Below are 17,805 nucleotides of genomic sequence, written 5' to 3'. Positions count from 1 at the left end.
CCAGATCCCAACCACTCGCTGTGTACTTAGTTCAAGGCCAACTTGGAAAGTATGCTAGGGCACCAACTAGTGACACTGTGGCTGATGTGTCATTCTATCCTTAGAATGATTCTGTGGAGGGTATATCCAATGAAAATTCCTTCCAAAGCTCCTAAGACAATTAAGTGTGGATAGCTTGATTGCAATCTGACTCTTACAATGTTGTTTATTTAATCCCAAGATCATTTTACTATCAGATTTACAGCTCATATTTAAATTATACCACATACAAGGATTTACTATTGAGGCGAATACATTTTAAAGTTAGGATTTCTGTGGTGAATCCACCTCATTTGATGTTTAGTTGGTTTATAGTCACTTTTAAAATTTACCATAAAACTTTTCAATGTTCTTTGGAAAACAGCTTTTCATCTTATAATGGGTTTCCAATTTAATTTTATATAACATTGCACCTGAGTTCCAATTGAAGGTACAACCAAATGGCATTGAGTAATCTCTGAAATCATCTGAAACTTAGGCTCCTCCTTTAGGTACTAACTTGTTTGATTTTACCAATATATTTAAATTATTTATCAATACCATTACATTTTCAGATGCTTTTTTTTTTAAGGACACCATTTCCTAGTAATATGGGGCTGGAGTACTGTGTACAGTTTTGGTCTCCTTACCTAAGGAAGGATATACTTGACTTAGAGGCGGTGCAACGAAGGTTCACTAGATTGATTCCTGGGATGAGAGGGTTGTCCTCTGAGGAGAGATTGAGTAGAATGGGCCTATATTCTTTGGAGTTTTGAAGAATGAGAGGTGATCTCATTGAATCGTATAAAATTCTTAGAGGGCTTGACAAGGTAGATGCTAAGAGGCTGTTTCCCCTGACTGGAGAGTTTAGAACTAGGGGTCATAGTCTCAAGATAAGGGGTTGGCCATTTAGGACAGAGATGAGGAAAAATTTCTTCACTCAGAGGGTTGTGAATCTTTGGAATTCTCTACCCCAGAGGGCTGTGGATGCTCAGTCGTTGAGTATATTCAAGACTGAGATTGATACATTTTTGGACACGAAGGGAATCAAGAGATATGGGGATAGGGCGGGAAAGTGAAGTTGAGGTAGATCATCAGCCATGATCTGATTGAATGGAGGAGCAGGCTCGAGGGGCCGTATGGTCTACTCCTGCTCATTTGGTGACAATAACTCCATTGTAAAATGTCAACATTTGGTAACATAGGCATTGGTTAACTGATGTAAGTATGTTCAACAGAAACAAAAGTTATAGAATATGATATGAAGGCAGCATTACAAAAATAGAAATCCTTTTTGCATTGCAGACTTCATTTTTAAAATCAGGTCAGAGTCTAAGTTTTGTCCATGATGAAAGGCTAAAGTAGCAGTGGAAGATCCCAATGGCTCAAACTTTAGTTGGACCTGCCCCCTAACAATTGGCAAAATTGATAGATTTTGACAACGTGGAAACTTTTGTTCGACTGAAAGATTCAAACGTATGTCAAAATTGGGAAAACCCACCTTTCCACCCCAAAATCCAACTTTCTTCCTGGCAGAAAACAGGGAGAGAATTTACTAACAAACGGAAGGTAACCTCTTTCTGTTTATTTGTCAATGCTCATTAATGCAACATAAATTTTGTCAAAATGCATCATTGCTTTGCAAAAAACATCATGTCTGTTGCACACAATTAGATCACGATTGATTTGTATCGCAACTCCATTTACCCACATTTGATCCATATCCCTCGGTACCCTTACCAACAAAAATCTATCAATCTCAGTCTTGAAAATCTCATTTGACCCAGCAACCACAGCCTTTTGGGGAGAGTGATCCAGATTTGCATCACTCTGCAGTTTCTCCCCCATCTCCTCCCTCACTCTTTCCAAATTCATCTCTTCAATCAGACCTATCTCCTGCTCCTTTGATCCCCTCCCCACTCCATTCCTGATCACTCAGCTATCCATCCTGGCTCCCATGGCAGCCGAGATTGTTAACGGTCCCCCTTCCAAGGGCACCGTACCTCTTCCCTTTAAAACTGCTGTCGTCACTCCCACCCAGATAAAACAACTTGCCCCATCCATAATCTAACCTCCCTTTACTCGCTAAAGTCCAAGGATGTCATCACCCCTTAACTCTGTGCCCATCTTTCCCAAAACTCCCTTTCAAATCCCTCCAGTCCAGCTTCCACCCATCTCAGCACTACATTAGTTTCAGTCAAATTTACCATTGACATACTATATACGACTGTGACCGTGGCGTATTATCCCTCCTTGCCGACCTTAACCTCTCTGTAGCATTTGACATGGTTGACCATGACATCCTCCTCCACCTCCACCTCTGTCCAACTCTGTGGGACAATCCTTGTATTGTTCCACCTCTACCTACCTGGACAAAGCTAATGCGTTTCCATCAATGGCACCTCCTCCATCCCCCCACCACAAACCATCACTTTTATCCTTGGTATCTTCCTCTTCTATGCGCTTTCCCGGGATGACAGCATGTGCAGCCACAGAGTTAGCTTTCATATGTCTGCTGATGACACCTCTCTGACTATTACCATGCTGTCAGGTTGGATGAATTACAACCGCCTTCAGCTGAATATCAGGAAGATCAAAGCCATCGTTTCAGTCCTCACCATAGACTCAATTCCCTGGCCAGTGATTTCATCCCAACCAGGCCACTTATTCAGGCTGAAGAAAACTGTTTTCAACCTCAAGCATGATGTTTGATCCTGAGATGTGTTTCATATCTCACATTTTCTTCATCACTAAGGCTGCTAACTTCCACCTCCACAACTTTACTCACTTCTTCCCCTATCTCAATCCCATGCCCCGCCGCTGCTGCTAAAACCCTTAGTTATGCCTTTGTCACTTCCAATGCTCTCCTTGCTGGCCTTCCATTGTCCAATCTCCATAAACTCCAACTTGTCCAAAATGCAGCTGCCTACATGCTATCCTGCACTTGCCCATCATCCCTAATGTTGAATTATGCTTGCTTCCTGACCCCAAAACATCAAATTTAAAATCCTTGTCCTCATCTTCAAATTGTTCTGCAGCCTTGCAACTCCCTACACAGCAACCTCTTTCAGCCATACATTCTCTCCCGTAGCTTTTGATCCTACGATTCTTGTTCCTGTGCATTCCTCCTCACTTCCTCCCCACCACTGGTGGCAGAGTCTTGAGTCATAGAATCATAGAAGTTTACAACATGGAAACAGGCCCTTCGGCCCAACATGTCCATGTCGCCCAGTTTATACCACTAAGCTAGTCCCAATTGCCTGCACTTGGCCCATATCCCTCGATACCCATCTTACCCATGTAACTGTCCAAATGCTTTTTAAAAGACAAAGTTGTACCCGCCTCTACTACTGCCTCTGGCAGCTCGTTCCAGACACTCACCACCCTTTGAGTGAAAAAATTGCCCCTCTGGACCCTTTTGTATCTCTCCCCTCTCACCTTAAATCTATGCCCCCTCGTTATAGACTCCCCTACCTTTGGTTATTCTCTGGAACTGCATCCCTAAATCCGCTCCATCTCTACTCCTCTGTCCTCTGTTTTAAAACTTCTCAAAACCCACATTTATGACCTAGCCTTGAATCACTTCTCCTAACCACTGCCACATTTGGCATCCGTTCCTCTTATTATATCTCCATACCGTGCCTTGGGATACTTTGTACATTCGAGTGGGGCAGAGTAAGGAGAGGAAGCTGAGTCAATGGCCTCAATTTTAGAAACAAAAGAACTATATTAGATCCTCACATTTATTATTAGAAGTGAGTACAGAGGCTCCTGGAGGGAGCTTGGAAGAGTCTAGGGTTGTTCTTATTCTCCGGGATGACCCATGAGCTGTCAGGATTTCTTCATCCCTATAACGTGCACGAGTACAACTTAACTAGCTAGTCCACAGAAAACAAACAGCTAGTCAAATAAACAAAGCAAAAATAAAGATGGTAATGTTTTGCGTCGAGATTAAACCACTGGATTTAAGTAGAATGAGCACCACAAAGTTCAATAAAAAAGCCACAAACTCTACAAAACATTCAGTTACTAACCTCCAGGCTTGAGGGCAAGTTTCCACATTTACAGAAACAATTACCCTTACATTAACAGGCAATGGATCAATCAGCCACTTCATGTGCCGTTCAGCTTGCTAAAAGAACATAAATGCAACAATGATTTCACAATTGATAAAGCACTGTTTCATAACGCTCCAAGTGCGTAACCCTTTGTTCAAACTTATCTGTAGGACTGTTCTGGTAAAAAAGATCAATAATGATGTATTCCACTTTAAGGCATGATACATTCTACACCAAGAAATTCTGAGCAGATTAATTAACAAAATTTGAAAATAAGTTGTGAGTGATACCCTGAATTACTTATTGTTTTGAACTAATAAAATACTTAAAATGTACTACGAGGATCATTGAACACACAGACAAAACTACATAACTTTATATAAATCTACAAATTACAGTGTCAGAACTGAGCAAACACAAATTAATCCTTTACTTAAAAAAAAGTGTAAAAAAGGTTGAAATTATTTTGCGGTCTTTTAGTCTCATTCATACCTCAATCTGATCGATGGAGTCTATGATAATGATGATACTGCCTTGGTGCCGTGCGGATAGTTTCTCCAACCATCGAGGAAACTCCTCCAGTAACTTACTTGGATCGAGTGCTAGGGCGGGCATGGACCACGAATGCTGCAACAGCTAGAAATGAACAAGAAAATAAGTCATGCATTATTATAGGGTAAATTTTGCACAGCTGTATTCTGGCATGGAGCCTTGCTCTACAGGGGAACAGATTGGAGAATCAACTACAGAGCTTAGCAAACCTGATTTGCAGAGCCCCAAATTTTATGATCAATCAAATTAATTACTGGAAAACCGAGCGTGCACGATTCTATGATCTGCACTCCCCTCGAGCAAACTCTGTGCCAAGAGCACAACCTTGCAAAATTTATCCTTCTATGACCATCCCATGGATGTTTTCTGCGTAACACCTGTTATATGACAAAAGATTTGAAAACACTGGGGGTGGGGGGAGATTATTAAAATTTTCAGCAATGTAAAAGATTTTCTAACCGTGCCGTAGCATTTTTCGATTACATTTTCCCTGGTAATGAACACTTGTGACTAACACCTTGGGTTGCTCACAGTCAAAGTTTAGTTGCAAAATCAAGCAAACAAAACTAGCATTATTTTAATGAGCTAGTGATAAGTGCAAAGCCTGTTCATGCACAAAACATACCGGCTACTGAGTGTTGTATTTATCTAAATTTGGTACAAAGCTCTTGAGCAGAGAAAATTGTAAAATAATTTCACAAAGCTCAGGGAGCCATTGGTGTTAGCAGAAATTTCTGCTGACGGCTTTTACAAGAAAGTCCGCTCAGCATTCACTTGTACTACGGTGTATTCTCAATTCAAAGTTGTTTAACTCAAGTTATTTGATAATTCAATTGGTTTAGCACTAAATTCCCATTTTGCTGCCTGATTTATTTTCCTTGATTTAAATTATTGCAAATTTCTTAACATAAAAATGACTAGATATTGGAAAATCTCTAGAACTATATGTCTAAACCAAGCACCTCAATCACATTGTACAGACAAAGTTAATTCATAAGGTGCTGCTCTAGATCAATCAAGCTGAGGCAAGATTTCCATTTTTTAAAAAAAAAAGATGGGGGTACAATTAGCATCACCAGAGCTCCTGATCACCATCCAGTGACCTCCACTTGAAGTATGTTGACAATGTGAGAACATTATTTGACTCAGCTGTGCTTTTCCCCAGTCAAATAGCCTGGCAGCACTCACTGTTTAGGCTTACACACAATGATCGATCACTGGAGCAAGGTACCAGATGGCCATTTGTACCTGTGCAACTGCAATCCAAAAATTGAAAAGAAGTATTTTCTGACTTATGCTAATATTTTTTGGAAACCATCCTCCTAATTTTTTCCTCCCTTACTTCAGGAGGCACATGGAGGTATATATGCGTAGGCTTCGAGGAGCTCCTGAACATTTACCTGAGGAAGGAGGAAGCCTCCGAAAGCTTGTAGATTTCAAATAAAAATTGTTGGACTATAACCTGGTGTTGTAAAATTGTTTACAATTGTCAACCCCAGTCCATCACCGGCATCGCCACATCATGTATATTTTGCAGTGTGAGACTTTTTTTTTTAAATTAAAGTATCAAAATAAACCCCTCCAGAGTTTTTTTTAAAGCTTTATACACAGGCCATTGGTCTCAACTTGGGGCCACCTCAGAGCAGGACAATTGTGATGGGAAATCAGAATGTAAGGGATCACAGGTTTAAAGCCATATCCCACTACTCCATGGAGCACTATGCATCACTTTAGAAAATTAGGTTTACTAAACTTTGTCCAGTGAAGCACCAAAGGTGACATGAAAAACTTTTTAAACACAGCAAGTGGTTAGGATCTAGAATGCACTGCCTGAGGGGGTGGAGGCAGATTCAATCATGGCCTTCAAAAGGGAACTGGATAAGTACTTGAAAGGAAAAAAATGTGCAGGGCTACGGGGATAGGGCGGGGGAGTGGGACTAGTTGGATTGCTCACATAGAACCGGCGCAGACTTGATGGGCCAAATTGCCTCCTTCTGTGCTGTAACCTTTCTAAAATTGATCAATGCAATACAAGGCTCAGAAAAAAGGAAGTGAATCTGTAATAAATAACTATTACAAATAAAATTAAAGTTACAATCTTCCATTTCTTAAATGCCATGCAGAATTACATTAGAAGTATCTAATTCTATACCTTTACAGCGAGTCTTTTAATTATTAGTGCTGGTTCAGAGCTGGTAGACAGGGGCCTTCCCACGAAGTGATATAAAATTAATGTGTTCGGGGAACATTTTTGCTGGTATTCAATCCTATAAAAAGATGACAAAATAGTGAATGATAAATGCAAAGATCAATATTATATATCATATCTCCTTCGTGTGCTCTGAATTTACAAAAGGACCAAAGAGGAGGTAGCAATCCTATGTACAATTTAATGAATGGGAACGTAACTCTGGATTTTGGGAGTCACAATATGACTATACCTTTTCAGAGCATGTGGAACATGAAAACTGTCAATCTATTAATTTTAGCTACGAGTTCAGAACTGTAGATTTGTTTTGCTGCACAGAATTTGTAAAAAATCAATTCAAATAAATTCAAAATTAGTCAACTATGAAAAGCTTGCCTTTCCAATTTAATTGGCCCTTTCCCCCACCACTTTCTAAGTAAAATAATAAGTTTACAATGGTCTGGTTGGAGCATATAAGACACATGGCTGGATATAAAGGAAACAGAAATATTTTACAAGTGCTAAAATATGAACGTACCATTTGGATAGCAAAAGAGATTTGCCAGAGCCTGGACCGCCTGACACAAGAAGCGGAGGTATAGGTGCAGGAGCTGCCACCAGATCATTCAGCCGTTCATAATACTAAAAGCAGGTTACAACAGAGATAAAGTACATTGTTTCATGTTTCAGTTTATACTTCTGTGTTTTAAGTCATGAAGTTAGTTTTCATAAACAAAAAGTATCATAAATGAGGGGAAAATGAAAACCAATATATACAGTAGATTGACAACTTGATTCATTAAACCTTTAGGCCTGTGGGAGAATTTCTGCAGCAAGACAAAATGCTACTTCATAGAAAACCTGTGAAGTAAGAATTATTTTACCTTTCTAAAGGTTTTAGTAATTCATCATTGTACATTTACAGAAAATAATTTTTCAATTAAATGTCATGATGTTTGCATATGTTAACAACTGAAAAGGATATGCAATACTGAATGAATTAACCACCATTTTGATAATATTGGAAGATTTTCTGATTTTCTGAGTTGTGTGTAGTGAAATCATAAACCTATTCTTTACACACAGAATAAACCTTCCCCTATAGTGACATGACAATTACCAAAATGCTAACAAAAATAATTGCATAGGCCATCTAGATAGCTTTTTGAGGGCATAGTACAGTCTGTGCACAAATTCAATTGGGATTACGCCTCAATAGTTTTCTAAGATGCTCACATATAAATGTTAGAAATGCCATAAGATACAAGACTAAAATGAAAAGGATGATTTTCTTTGACATGGTAACTACTGAATATATCTCATTCATATTTAGGACATTTGAAAACTACACATACAAAAAACCACAGTCTGTAATATTTTCAACAATCTTACATTTTTATCCTGACATTTAAAATAATTTGATAATGTAACCTATTGAATATTTTTTTATTTTGGGACCTGGATAGCACAATGGGTTAATATACCTCTTTACCTGGGCATGAATCCAGTCTAGACTGATGGATGAGAGTCTCTGCTGTTTGCTGGTTCTGAGGGTTCCAAGTGAAATAAAATTGGGGCCCAGTGCTTAGTGAGAGTAAATCCACAGTACAAAACTGGAAATCATTTGAAACTAAGTGACAAAAAATTGGAGAGGATAGAAACGATAGCCAAGTATACTCATTTGTGGTAAGGTAAAGGTATATTGTTGAGGTAAAATAGTGAGAGCTTTACAAGACAGGTAACCCATTTTATACCCTGTCTAGAGTGCTAGATGATACCACATGGATTGAAATCACTGAGATACTAATAATATAAGGGTTAATGTGTTCATCTGAAATTCTTTTGTCTGCTATTTTAACAAAGACATTAACCAGTTATTCAACCAACACTACCAAATATGGCTTAATTGGTCATTCAACTCATTGCTGTTTCTGGGATCTTGCTATGTGCAAAATGGCTGTCATTTTTGTTTACAATGCACAGTTAGTGAATTCAATGCATGTGAAGCACTTTGGCACATCCAGGGAGACTTACTAAGGACCTATATAATTGCAATTTTCTTTGTTCTTTATTTAGCAGAGACACAAATTTCATATCAACATGTTAACATATTTGTTATTAATATTTCCCATGAGAGAGAAAATATTCCATTAGCCAGCATGGATGCACATTTATAAAAAATTCACCTTTATATAAAAAAAAACAAAAGTTGTCGCTCTTGGACAAGTGTTAAGGATCCCAAGTGAATGTGACCAATTTCAACCCAACCCCTGGCAGACAAGAGTCCAAGCACAAACTGACTGTGATTTTTCACTTTGGGTAATCCCACTCTAGGAAGGCACAGACTTCGTGTGAAAATCACACTGGTCCAATAAAGGATACACTTCATGGTCATGGATGCAAGCTAAATACATAGGGCCATGTAAAGTGAGCTACCACTTTGCATCTATCCTCTGCTATATTTAATCTGTATACTGTAAGGGAGAAAATCATTCCAATCCACTGCTGAGTGTTCCCTCATTTTGATGACCACAAGTTTCATTTTTATTCTATATCAAATCACAGTTTATATGCTGCCAAGTATATTGACAATATGTTTCTTGCTCTTTGCATTTCTCTGTGATGGTTGTGCACTAAAAAAGTTATCCCAATGATAAACACATAACACGTGAGCATTAAGTAAGAAATACCTTCTCAAATCCTAATTCACAGGTTGATCTAACAGCTGCTTGGAAAGCTTCCATCTGTTCCTGCTCATCATGCATATCCCATATTGCATCACCAAAGTCCTCTTCTTCCCAGTTGGTGGAATCATCCTCAATTCCAGAATCTTTGTTTTCAAGATCTGTGCTTTCCCAACCAAGCAATTCCTAGATGACCAAAGAACTAAGATTTTAATAAAGAAAGGATATGATTGGTCTTTCTTATAGTCTGCATTGTTGCTATGTAAGACAGAGCTTGTCTACATATCAGATAATAAAAAGCAGACTAATGCACTTCAAAATGTAAAGAAAATTCAGTACTCATTAAGTCACTAGGTTTCTGCCTATACATCACCTGCTTAATGATCTTTTCTATTTGGGTAAAAACTTTTTTTGCTCCTTCCTCCGCATTTCCACCATGCTCAATGATCTAAAAAAAATAAAATGATAATTAAAGCTCCATCCAATATTGTGTATCAAGACTTTCAATAAGCAGTGATAAAGTATTTCATAGAAAACTATTAAGCAAGGTTGAATTTTGTGGGTCAGACAGCATCCACGAAAAAACAGCAGTCAACATTTCAAGCAGTTGGCCCTTCACAGATGCTGCCTGACCCGTTGAATGTTTCTGGCTTTTTCTGTTTTTATTTTCAGATATCCAGCTTCTGCAGTATTTTATTTATTTATTTTTATGAAGAGTTTTGTGGGATTGGCGAACAGATTTTGGGTTGGATAAGGGACTGGTTGCATTCACATAGACAGTAGGTAGTTATTGATATTAATTGTTCTGCATAGGGGCCAGTCACTAGTCGGGTCCTGCAGGAATCAATGTTAGAGCCGTTGCTCTTCACCATTTTATCAACAAATTAGATGAAGACATTGGGGAAACTATCTGCAGGTTTGAGGATAACAACAACTTGCATTAAATAGCACATTTAACAGAGAAAACATCCCACGGTGCTTCACGGAAGTATAATCATACAAAAGTGAACACCAAGCTAGAGTAGGAGAGGTCAGAGAGGACCAGGGGGACATTGAACCAGGATAGATGCTAGGAGGTACTTCTTTTTATAGAGTGTTATTGAGCTCTGGAATAAGTTTCCAGCATAAGCAGTGAGTGCAGATTCACTGCAAGTATTCAAAAAGGAGCTGACAATTTCCTGAGAGTGGCTAACATATCTACAGTTGGTGGGTCATGGAGGATCATGTCACCAAGTCACAGTGGTCTCCTGGAGCTTGCTGATAACCTACAGGAATCAGAGAAATTTCTCCAGTTTCTTTCCTAAATTGGCCTACGGTTTTCTCTCTATTTTGCCTCTCCAAGATGATTGTGTGACTGCTTTGAGCCCAGGGGACAGTGGGTAAGGAGGAGTTTGGGGTGATGGTAAGCAGAAGGAACACAGCTGAGAGGAGCCGAGCCGAGCGGAGGGAGCGTCCGATAAAAGGCGGGATTTCAGAGCGCTGAGAGGAGCCGAGCCGAGCGGAGGGAGCGTCCGATAAAAGGCGGGATTTCAGAGCGCTGAGAACAGCTGAGAGGAGCCGAGCCAAGCGGAGGGAGCGTCCGATAAAAGGCGGGATTTCAGAGCGCTGAGAGGAGCCGAGCCGAGCGGAGGGAGCGTCCGATAAAAGGCGGGATTTCAGAGCGCTGAGAACAGCTGAGAGGAGCCGAGCCGAGCGGAGGGAGCGTCCGATAAAAGGCGGGATTTCAGAGCGCTGAGAACAGCTGAGAGGAGCCGAGCCGAGCGGAGCTGCGACCGAGTTCGAAGTGACGTCAGGAATCAGATCGGGACGCGACACAGGGGAGGCACCTGATTGGTGAGTAGGTTCAGGTGAGTATTTCTCCTTATCTACAGTAACTGAAGTAAAAGGAAAGGGAAGGTCTGCAGGTCTTATAGGAAGTAGCGTTTATTTTTTAGTGAATCAAGGTCCCTAGTGTAGTTAACATTCTCTAAATTGAGAACAATTTAAAGGAGTAAACTCCTTAAAGGGAGTGGTAAGTAGTTTTTCTTTCCTTTTTTTTTCTCTTGACATTGTAGTTGTTCTTAAGCTAATTTAAGGGTTAAGTCATGGCAGGAGATCCCAGCGCCGTGACATGTTCCTCTTGTGGTATGTGGGAATTCAGGGCTCCTTCCTGTATCCCTGATTCCTTCACCTGCGGGAAGTGTGTCCAGCTGCAGCTATTGTTTGACCGCTTGACGGCTCTGGAGCTGCGGATGGACTCACTTTGGAGCATCCGCGATGCTGAGAAAGTCGTGGATAGCACGTTCAGTGAGTTGGTCACACCGCAGATAAAAATTACTGAGGGAGATAGTGAATGGGTGACCAACAGACAGAGGAAGAGTAGGAAGGCAGTGCAGGGGTCCCCTGCGGTCATCTCCCTCCAAAACAGGTATACCGTTTTGGATACTGTTGGCGGAGATGGCTCACCAGGGGAAGGTGGCAGTGGCCAGGTTCATGGCACCGTGGCTGGCTCTGCTGCACAGGAGGGCAGGAAAAAGAGTGGCAGAGCTATAGTGATAGGGGACTCGATTGTAAGGGGAATAGACAGGCGTTTCTGCGGACGCAACCGAGACTCCAGGATGGTATGTTGCCTCCCTGGTGCAAGGGTCAAGGATGTCTCGGAGCGGCTGCAGGACATTCTGGAGGGGGAGGGTGAACAGCCAGTTGTCGTGGTGCATATAGGCACCAACGATATAGGTAAAAAACAGGATGAGGTCCTACAAGCTGAATTTAGGGAGTTAGGAGTTAAACTAAAGAGTAGGACCTCAAAGGTAGTAATCTCAGGATTGCTACCAGTGCCACGGGCTAGTCAGAGTAGGAATGACAGGATAGCTAAGATGAATACGTGGCTTGAGAGATGGTGCAAGAGGGAGGGATTCAAATTCCTGGGCCATTGGAACCGGTTCTGGGGGAGGTGGGACCAGTACAAATTGGACGGTCTGCATCTGGGCAGGACTGGAACCAATGTCCTAGGGGGAGTGTTTGCCAGTGCTGTTGGGGAGGGTTTAAACTAATGTGGCAGGGGGATGGGAACCGATGCAGGAAGTCAGTGGGAAATAAAGTGGTGACAGAAACAAAAGGCAGTAAGGGAGAGTGTACAGAACATGACCGGACAGATGGTCTGAGAAAGCAGGGCAAAGACCAAGGGAAGTCTAGATTAAACTGCATTTATTTCAATGCAAGAAGTCTGATGGGCAAGGCAGATGAACTCAGGGCATGGATGGGTACATGGGACTGGGATGTTATAGCTATTACTGAAACATGGCTAAGGGAGGGGCAGGACTGGCAGCTCAATGTTCCAGGGTACAGATGCTATAGGAAAGATAGAGCAGGAGGTAAGAGAGGAGGGGGAGTTGCGTTCTTGATTAGGGAGAACATCACGGCAGTAGTGAGAGGGGATATATCCGAGGGTTCGCCCACTGAGTCCATATGGGTAGAACTGAAAAATAAGAAGGGAGAGATCACCTTGATAGGATTGTACTACAGACCCCCAAATAGTCAACGGGAAATTGAGGAGCAAATATGTAAGGAGATTACAGACAGCTGCAAGAAAAATAGGGTGGTAATAGTAGGGGACTTTAACTTTCCCAACATTGACTGGGACAGCCATAGCATTAGGGGCTTGGATGGAGAGAAATTTGTTGAGTGTATTCAGGAGGAATTTCTCATTCAGTATGTGGATGGCCCGACTAGAGAGGGGGCAAAACTTGACCTCCTCTTGGGAAATAAGGAAGGGCAGGTGACAGAAGTGTTAGTGAGGGATCACTTTGGGACCAGTGATCATAATTCCATTAGTTTTAAGATAGCTATGGAGAAGGATAGGTCTGGCCCAAAAGTTAAAATTCTAAATTGGGGAAAGGCCAATTTTGATGGTATTAGACAGGAACTTTCAGAAGTTGATTGGGAGAGTCTGTTGGCAGGCAAAGGGACGTCTGGTAAGTGGGAGGCTTTCAAAAGTGTGTTAACCAGGGTTCAGGGTAAGCACATTCCTTATAAAGTGAAGGGCAAGGCTGGTAGAAGTAGGGAACCTTGGATGACTCGGGAGATTGAGGCACTAGTCAAAAAGAAGAAGGAGGCATATGACATGCATAGGCAGCTGGGATCAAGTGGATCCCTTGAAGAGTATAGAGATTGCCGGAGTAGAGTTAAGAGAGAAATCAGGAGGGCAAAAAGGGGATATGAGATTGCTTTGGCAGATCAGGCAAAGGTGAATCCAAAGAGCTTCTACAAATACATAAAGGGCAAAAGGGTAACTAGGGAGAGAGTAGGGCCTCTTAAGGATCAACAAGGTCATCTATGTGCGGAACCACAAGAGATGGGTGAGATCCTGAATGAATATTTCACATCGGTATTTACGGTTGAGAAAGGCATGGATGTTAGGGAACTTGGGGAAATAAATAGTGATGTCTTGAGGAGTGTACATATTACAGAGAGGGAGGTGCTGGAAGTCTTAACGCGCATCAAGGTAGATAAATCTCCGGGACCTGATGAAATGTATCCCAGGACGTTATGGGAGGTTAGGGAGGAAATTGCGGGTCCCCTAGCAGAGATATTTGAATCATCCACCGCTACAGGTGAGGTGCCTGAAGATTGGAGGGTAGCAAATGTTGTGCCTTTGTTTAAGAAGGGCGGCAGGGAAAAGCCTGGGAACTACAGACCAGTGAGCCTGACATCTGTAGTGGGTAAGTTGTTAGAGGGTATTCTGAGGGACAGAATCTACAGGCATTTGGAGAGGCAGGGACTAATTAGGAACAGTCAGCATGGTTTTGTGAGAGGAAAATCATGTCTCACGAATTTGATTGAGTTTTTTGAAGGGGTAACCAAGAAGATAGATGAGGGCTGTGCAGTAGACGTGGTCTACATGGACTTCAGCAAAGCCTTTGACAAGGTACCGCATGGTAGGTTGTTACATAAGGTTAAATCTCATGGGATCCAAGGTGAGGTAGCCAATTGGATACAAAATTGGCTTGACGACAGAAGACAGAGGGTGGTTGTCGAGGGTTGTTTTTCAAACTGGATGCCTGTGTCCAGCGGTGTGCCTCAGGGATCGGTGCTGGGTCCGCTGTTATTTGTTATTTATATTAATGATTTGGATGAGAATTTAGGAGGCATGGTTAGTAAGTTTGCAGATGACACCAAGATTGGTGGCATTGTGGACAGTGAAGAAGGTTATCGAGGATTGCAACGGGATCTTGATAAATTGGGCCAGTGGGCCGATGAATGGCAGATGGAGTTTAATTTAGATAAATGTGAGGTGATGCATTTTGGTAGATCGAATCGGGCCAGGACCTACTCCGTTAATGGTAGGGCGTTGGGGAGAGTTATAGAACAAAGAGATCTAGGAGTACAGATTCATAGCTCCTTGAAAGTGGAGTCACAGGTGGATAGGGTGGTGAAGAAGGCATTCAGCATGCTTGGTTTCATTGGTCAGAACATTGAATGCAGGAGTTGGGATGTCTTGTTGAAGTTGTACAGGGCATTGGTGAGGCCACACTTGGAGTACTGTGTACAGTTCTGGTCACCCTATTATAGAAAGGATATTATTAAACTAGAAAGAGTGCAGAAAAGATTTACTAGGATGCTACCGGGACTTGATGGTTTGACTTACAGGGAGAGGTTAGACAGACTGGGACTTTATTCCCTGGAGAGTAGGAGGTTAAGGGGTGATCTTATAGAAGTCTATAAAATAATGAGGGGCATAGATAAGGTCGATAGTCAAAATCTTTTCCCAAAGGTAGGGGAGTCTATAACGAGGGGGCACAGATTTAAGGTGAGAGGGGAGAGATACAAAAGGATCCAGAGGGGCAATTTTTTCACTCAAAGGGTGGTGAGTGTCTGGAACGAGCTGCCAGAGGCAGTAGTAGAGGCGGGTACAATTTTGTCTTTTAAAAAGCATTTGGACAGTTACATGGGGAAGATGGGTATCGAGGGATATGGGCCAAGTGCAGGCAATTGGGACTAGCTTAGTGGTATAAACTGGGCGACATGGACATGTTGGGCCGAAGGGCCTGTTTCCATGTTGTAACTTCTATCTATGAAATGCCAGGATGGGACAGGCTCAATAGACCAGCTGGTCTTTTCCTGTCCTTTTTCATATGTTTTACACTTCCTGCATTTTATACAGATGCATATGGAGCAAATTTTCACATCGGTATTAACCAAGATTCCTCTCCATATTCTATTTAATTTCTGATGTATGTAAATACAGTGGAATCCTTCTGCATGTTGGAATTACATTGCATGCAGAAATCAGCCAGGGCTCAAAAAAGCTGAATACAACCATGACTATGTAAGCAGCAAAACTAAAGATGTGCTTACAATTTTCACAGATCAGAACACTGCCAGACCTATCATTTCTTCAGGATATTTATGCATATTCAACTGTATTACTCAATAATTACTTAGGAATATATAACACTTGTATAGAAAATGCATACCATAAATTCATCCAAGCTGCATCAAAACACAAATGTTTGAATGTTACTTTAGACAAATAAAAAATTAAATGCAAGATACAATTGGTAGTTACTGCAAATTATGCCCAGTTTTAGTATCACAGCTGCAGTTCTCAAAAGTTCCATTATGAATTTTAGGACAGTGAAAGAATATCAAGTTAATTTAATATGCCAAACAGCTTTAATCTATTTTACTACATTGCGGCTTCTTTGAATACCACAGTTAGTCTCTTTGAACCACTTGTTTCTCTACTATTCCCTCTCTAATCCCTGTAACTTAATGCACTGTATGCAGCCGCAACACAAATGCAGATTGTAGACAATATTTCTACCCTTATTTAGGTTGTAATTCAAACCTGCACCTTTTAAAAAAAAAAATGCCATGTTTTCTGAAATACTATAGAATGTTCTATAAAAACAAATGTTGCTATAACTGGTAATAAATCATCAGATAACAATGTTTGTTTTTCATTGTGGTCTACCAGGGCTCTTTTCTATCGATAAAGCTTTTCTAAATGAACCACCATTGAGACAAGCCAGACAGTATAGGTATAAAACAATTCTGCCCAAGCTTAATCCTCACTACATTTAAAAGTTTATATGGGTCAAAACCTTTAAGTTTGTTTCCCCCTTTTTCACCCCTTCTTTACTGGAGGCAGTGACTCCTGGGGTGCAGCTCCATGAACACCGTATCCTTTGGATACCTTCATGTATGAATCCATACTGAGTGTCAGTAAGCTATCATGGGGGACACATGGACGGCATCACAACTAAGTCCAAACCTGTCCTCAATGTCCACACAGGGATTATTGGATAGAAGAGGAACCCTAGTTGACTTTTTCCTTCTCTAGTTTGGGGACACAGATGATAATTGCAGCACCTACTGCTGTCCAGACTGATATTTTTTCCAGTTAAGCTGAAAGGTCAAAATACACCCCAGTTGACAAATGAACACAATCACTATTGTTCCTTATCTTGAAAGCCAAAAAAAAATCAAAGTGACTGTGAGCAGTAGCAGGAGACTTCAAAATGACATCATGTAATGAATAAGTTAAAAAGGCCAAAGCAGAATGAACACGATGATTCTTCAATTAGTGCATATGATCCCACATACTACCTTTGCTTTTTGGGAATGGTTTGCATCAGATACTTTGCCAATCATTTGGAGTGCTTTATCTGAACTGTCACTGTTCTCCTCCATTCTGTGGTATATTACCAAAGGTCTGGTCTCAGCATTCTTCAGGAAACTTTCTTCACAGTCCTCTTCCATACACCTTACATTAAACACAACAGTGCAGGGTTATTTATAAACGAGGGCAGGAAACAACGACTATGTCTCAGCATCATTATACATTGTGCATCAACAGCCCTGGAATACTCCTTCTGGGTCGAATTCAAACATATGGTGGAATTGTTCTTACAGATATTAGTATATGGCTGTGTGCAGTGTAATTCCATCCCAAGAGTGTTGTGACACTTCATTAAAAAGTAAGAAAATCTGTAGTCTGAGGCTTCCCTCAGATTGGAATGAAAACATCCTCCACTATCTAAGTAAGCCCAAGTTCTGGTTTTCTCCTACATGTTGTAGAGGATGCTGAACAAGGAAAAATAACTACTCTCCGCAGGACAAACCACACATTATAAAAGTGTGCTTTAACATTTAGTTTCCACGGTGTATTTCTGCATTTTACAGACAAAATGTTAAAATAAAAGTGAATACTGTACAATTGCAAGAAATGGCCCAACTATGTAAACCATCAACTGAATCACTCGATGAATAGTTTCCCTATTCATTGGTTCTTGACATATGGTTACACTAAGAAACGAGACAG

The 17,805-nt window shown here is 41.0% G+C and overlaps 1 protein-coding gene across 3 annotated transcripts in view; it reads right to left on the bottom strand.

Moving 5' to 3' along the window:
• Positions 1 to 17,805, bottom strand: part of nphp3 (nephronophthisis 3) — an 83,607-nt gene that overhangs the window by 42,461 nt on the left and 23,341 nt on the right. For all 3 annotated transcript variants that reach the window (XM_068001799.1, XM_068001797.1, XM_068001798.1), the window contains exons 8-14: positions 17,091 to 17,247; positions 9,874 to 9,948; positions 9,507 to 9,686; positions 7,355 to 7,458; positions 6,781 to 6,895; positions 4,569 to 4,712; positions 4,053 to 4,150 (exon numbers count right to left, since the gene is read on the bottom strand). In XM_068001799.1, coding sequence (XP_067857900.1) covers positions 4,053 to 4,150; positions 4,569 to 4,712; positions 6,781 to 6,895; positions 7,355 to 7,458; positions 9,507 to 9,686; positions 9,874 to 9,948; positions 17,091 to 17,247 — 873 coding nt within the window. The remainder of the gene's footprint in view (positions 1 to 4,052; positions 4,151 to 4,568; positions 4,713 to 6,780; positions 6,896 to 7,354; positions 7,459 to 9,506; positions 9,687 to 9,873; positions 9,949 to 17,090; positions 17,248 to 17,805) is intronic.

This window comes from Heptranchias perlo, chromosome 2, assembly GCF_035084215.1.
Source record: "Heptranchias perlo isolate sHepPer1 chromosome 2, sHepPer1.hap1, whole genome shotgun sequence".
Lineage (NCBI taxonomy): Eukaryota > Metazoa > Chordata > Chondrichthyes > Hexanchiformes > Hexanchidae > Heptranchias > Heptranchias perlo.
The sequence above is the reverse complement of the archived record's forward strand: the minus strand, read 5'-3'. Positions and strand labels throughout refer to the sequence as shown.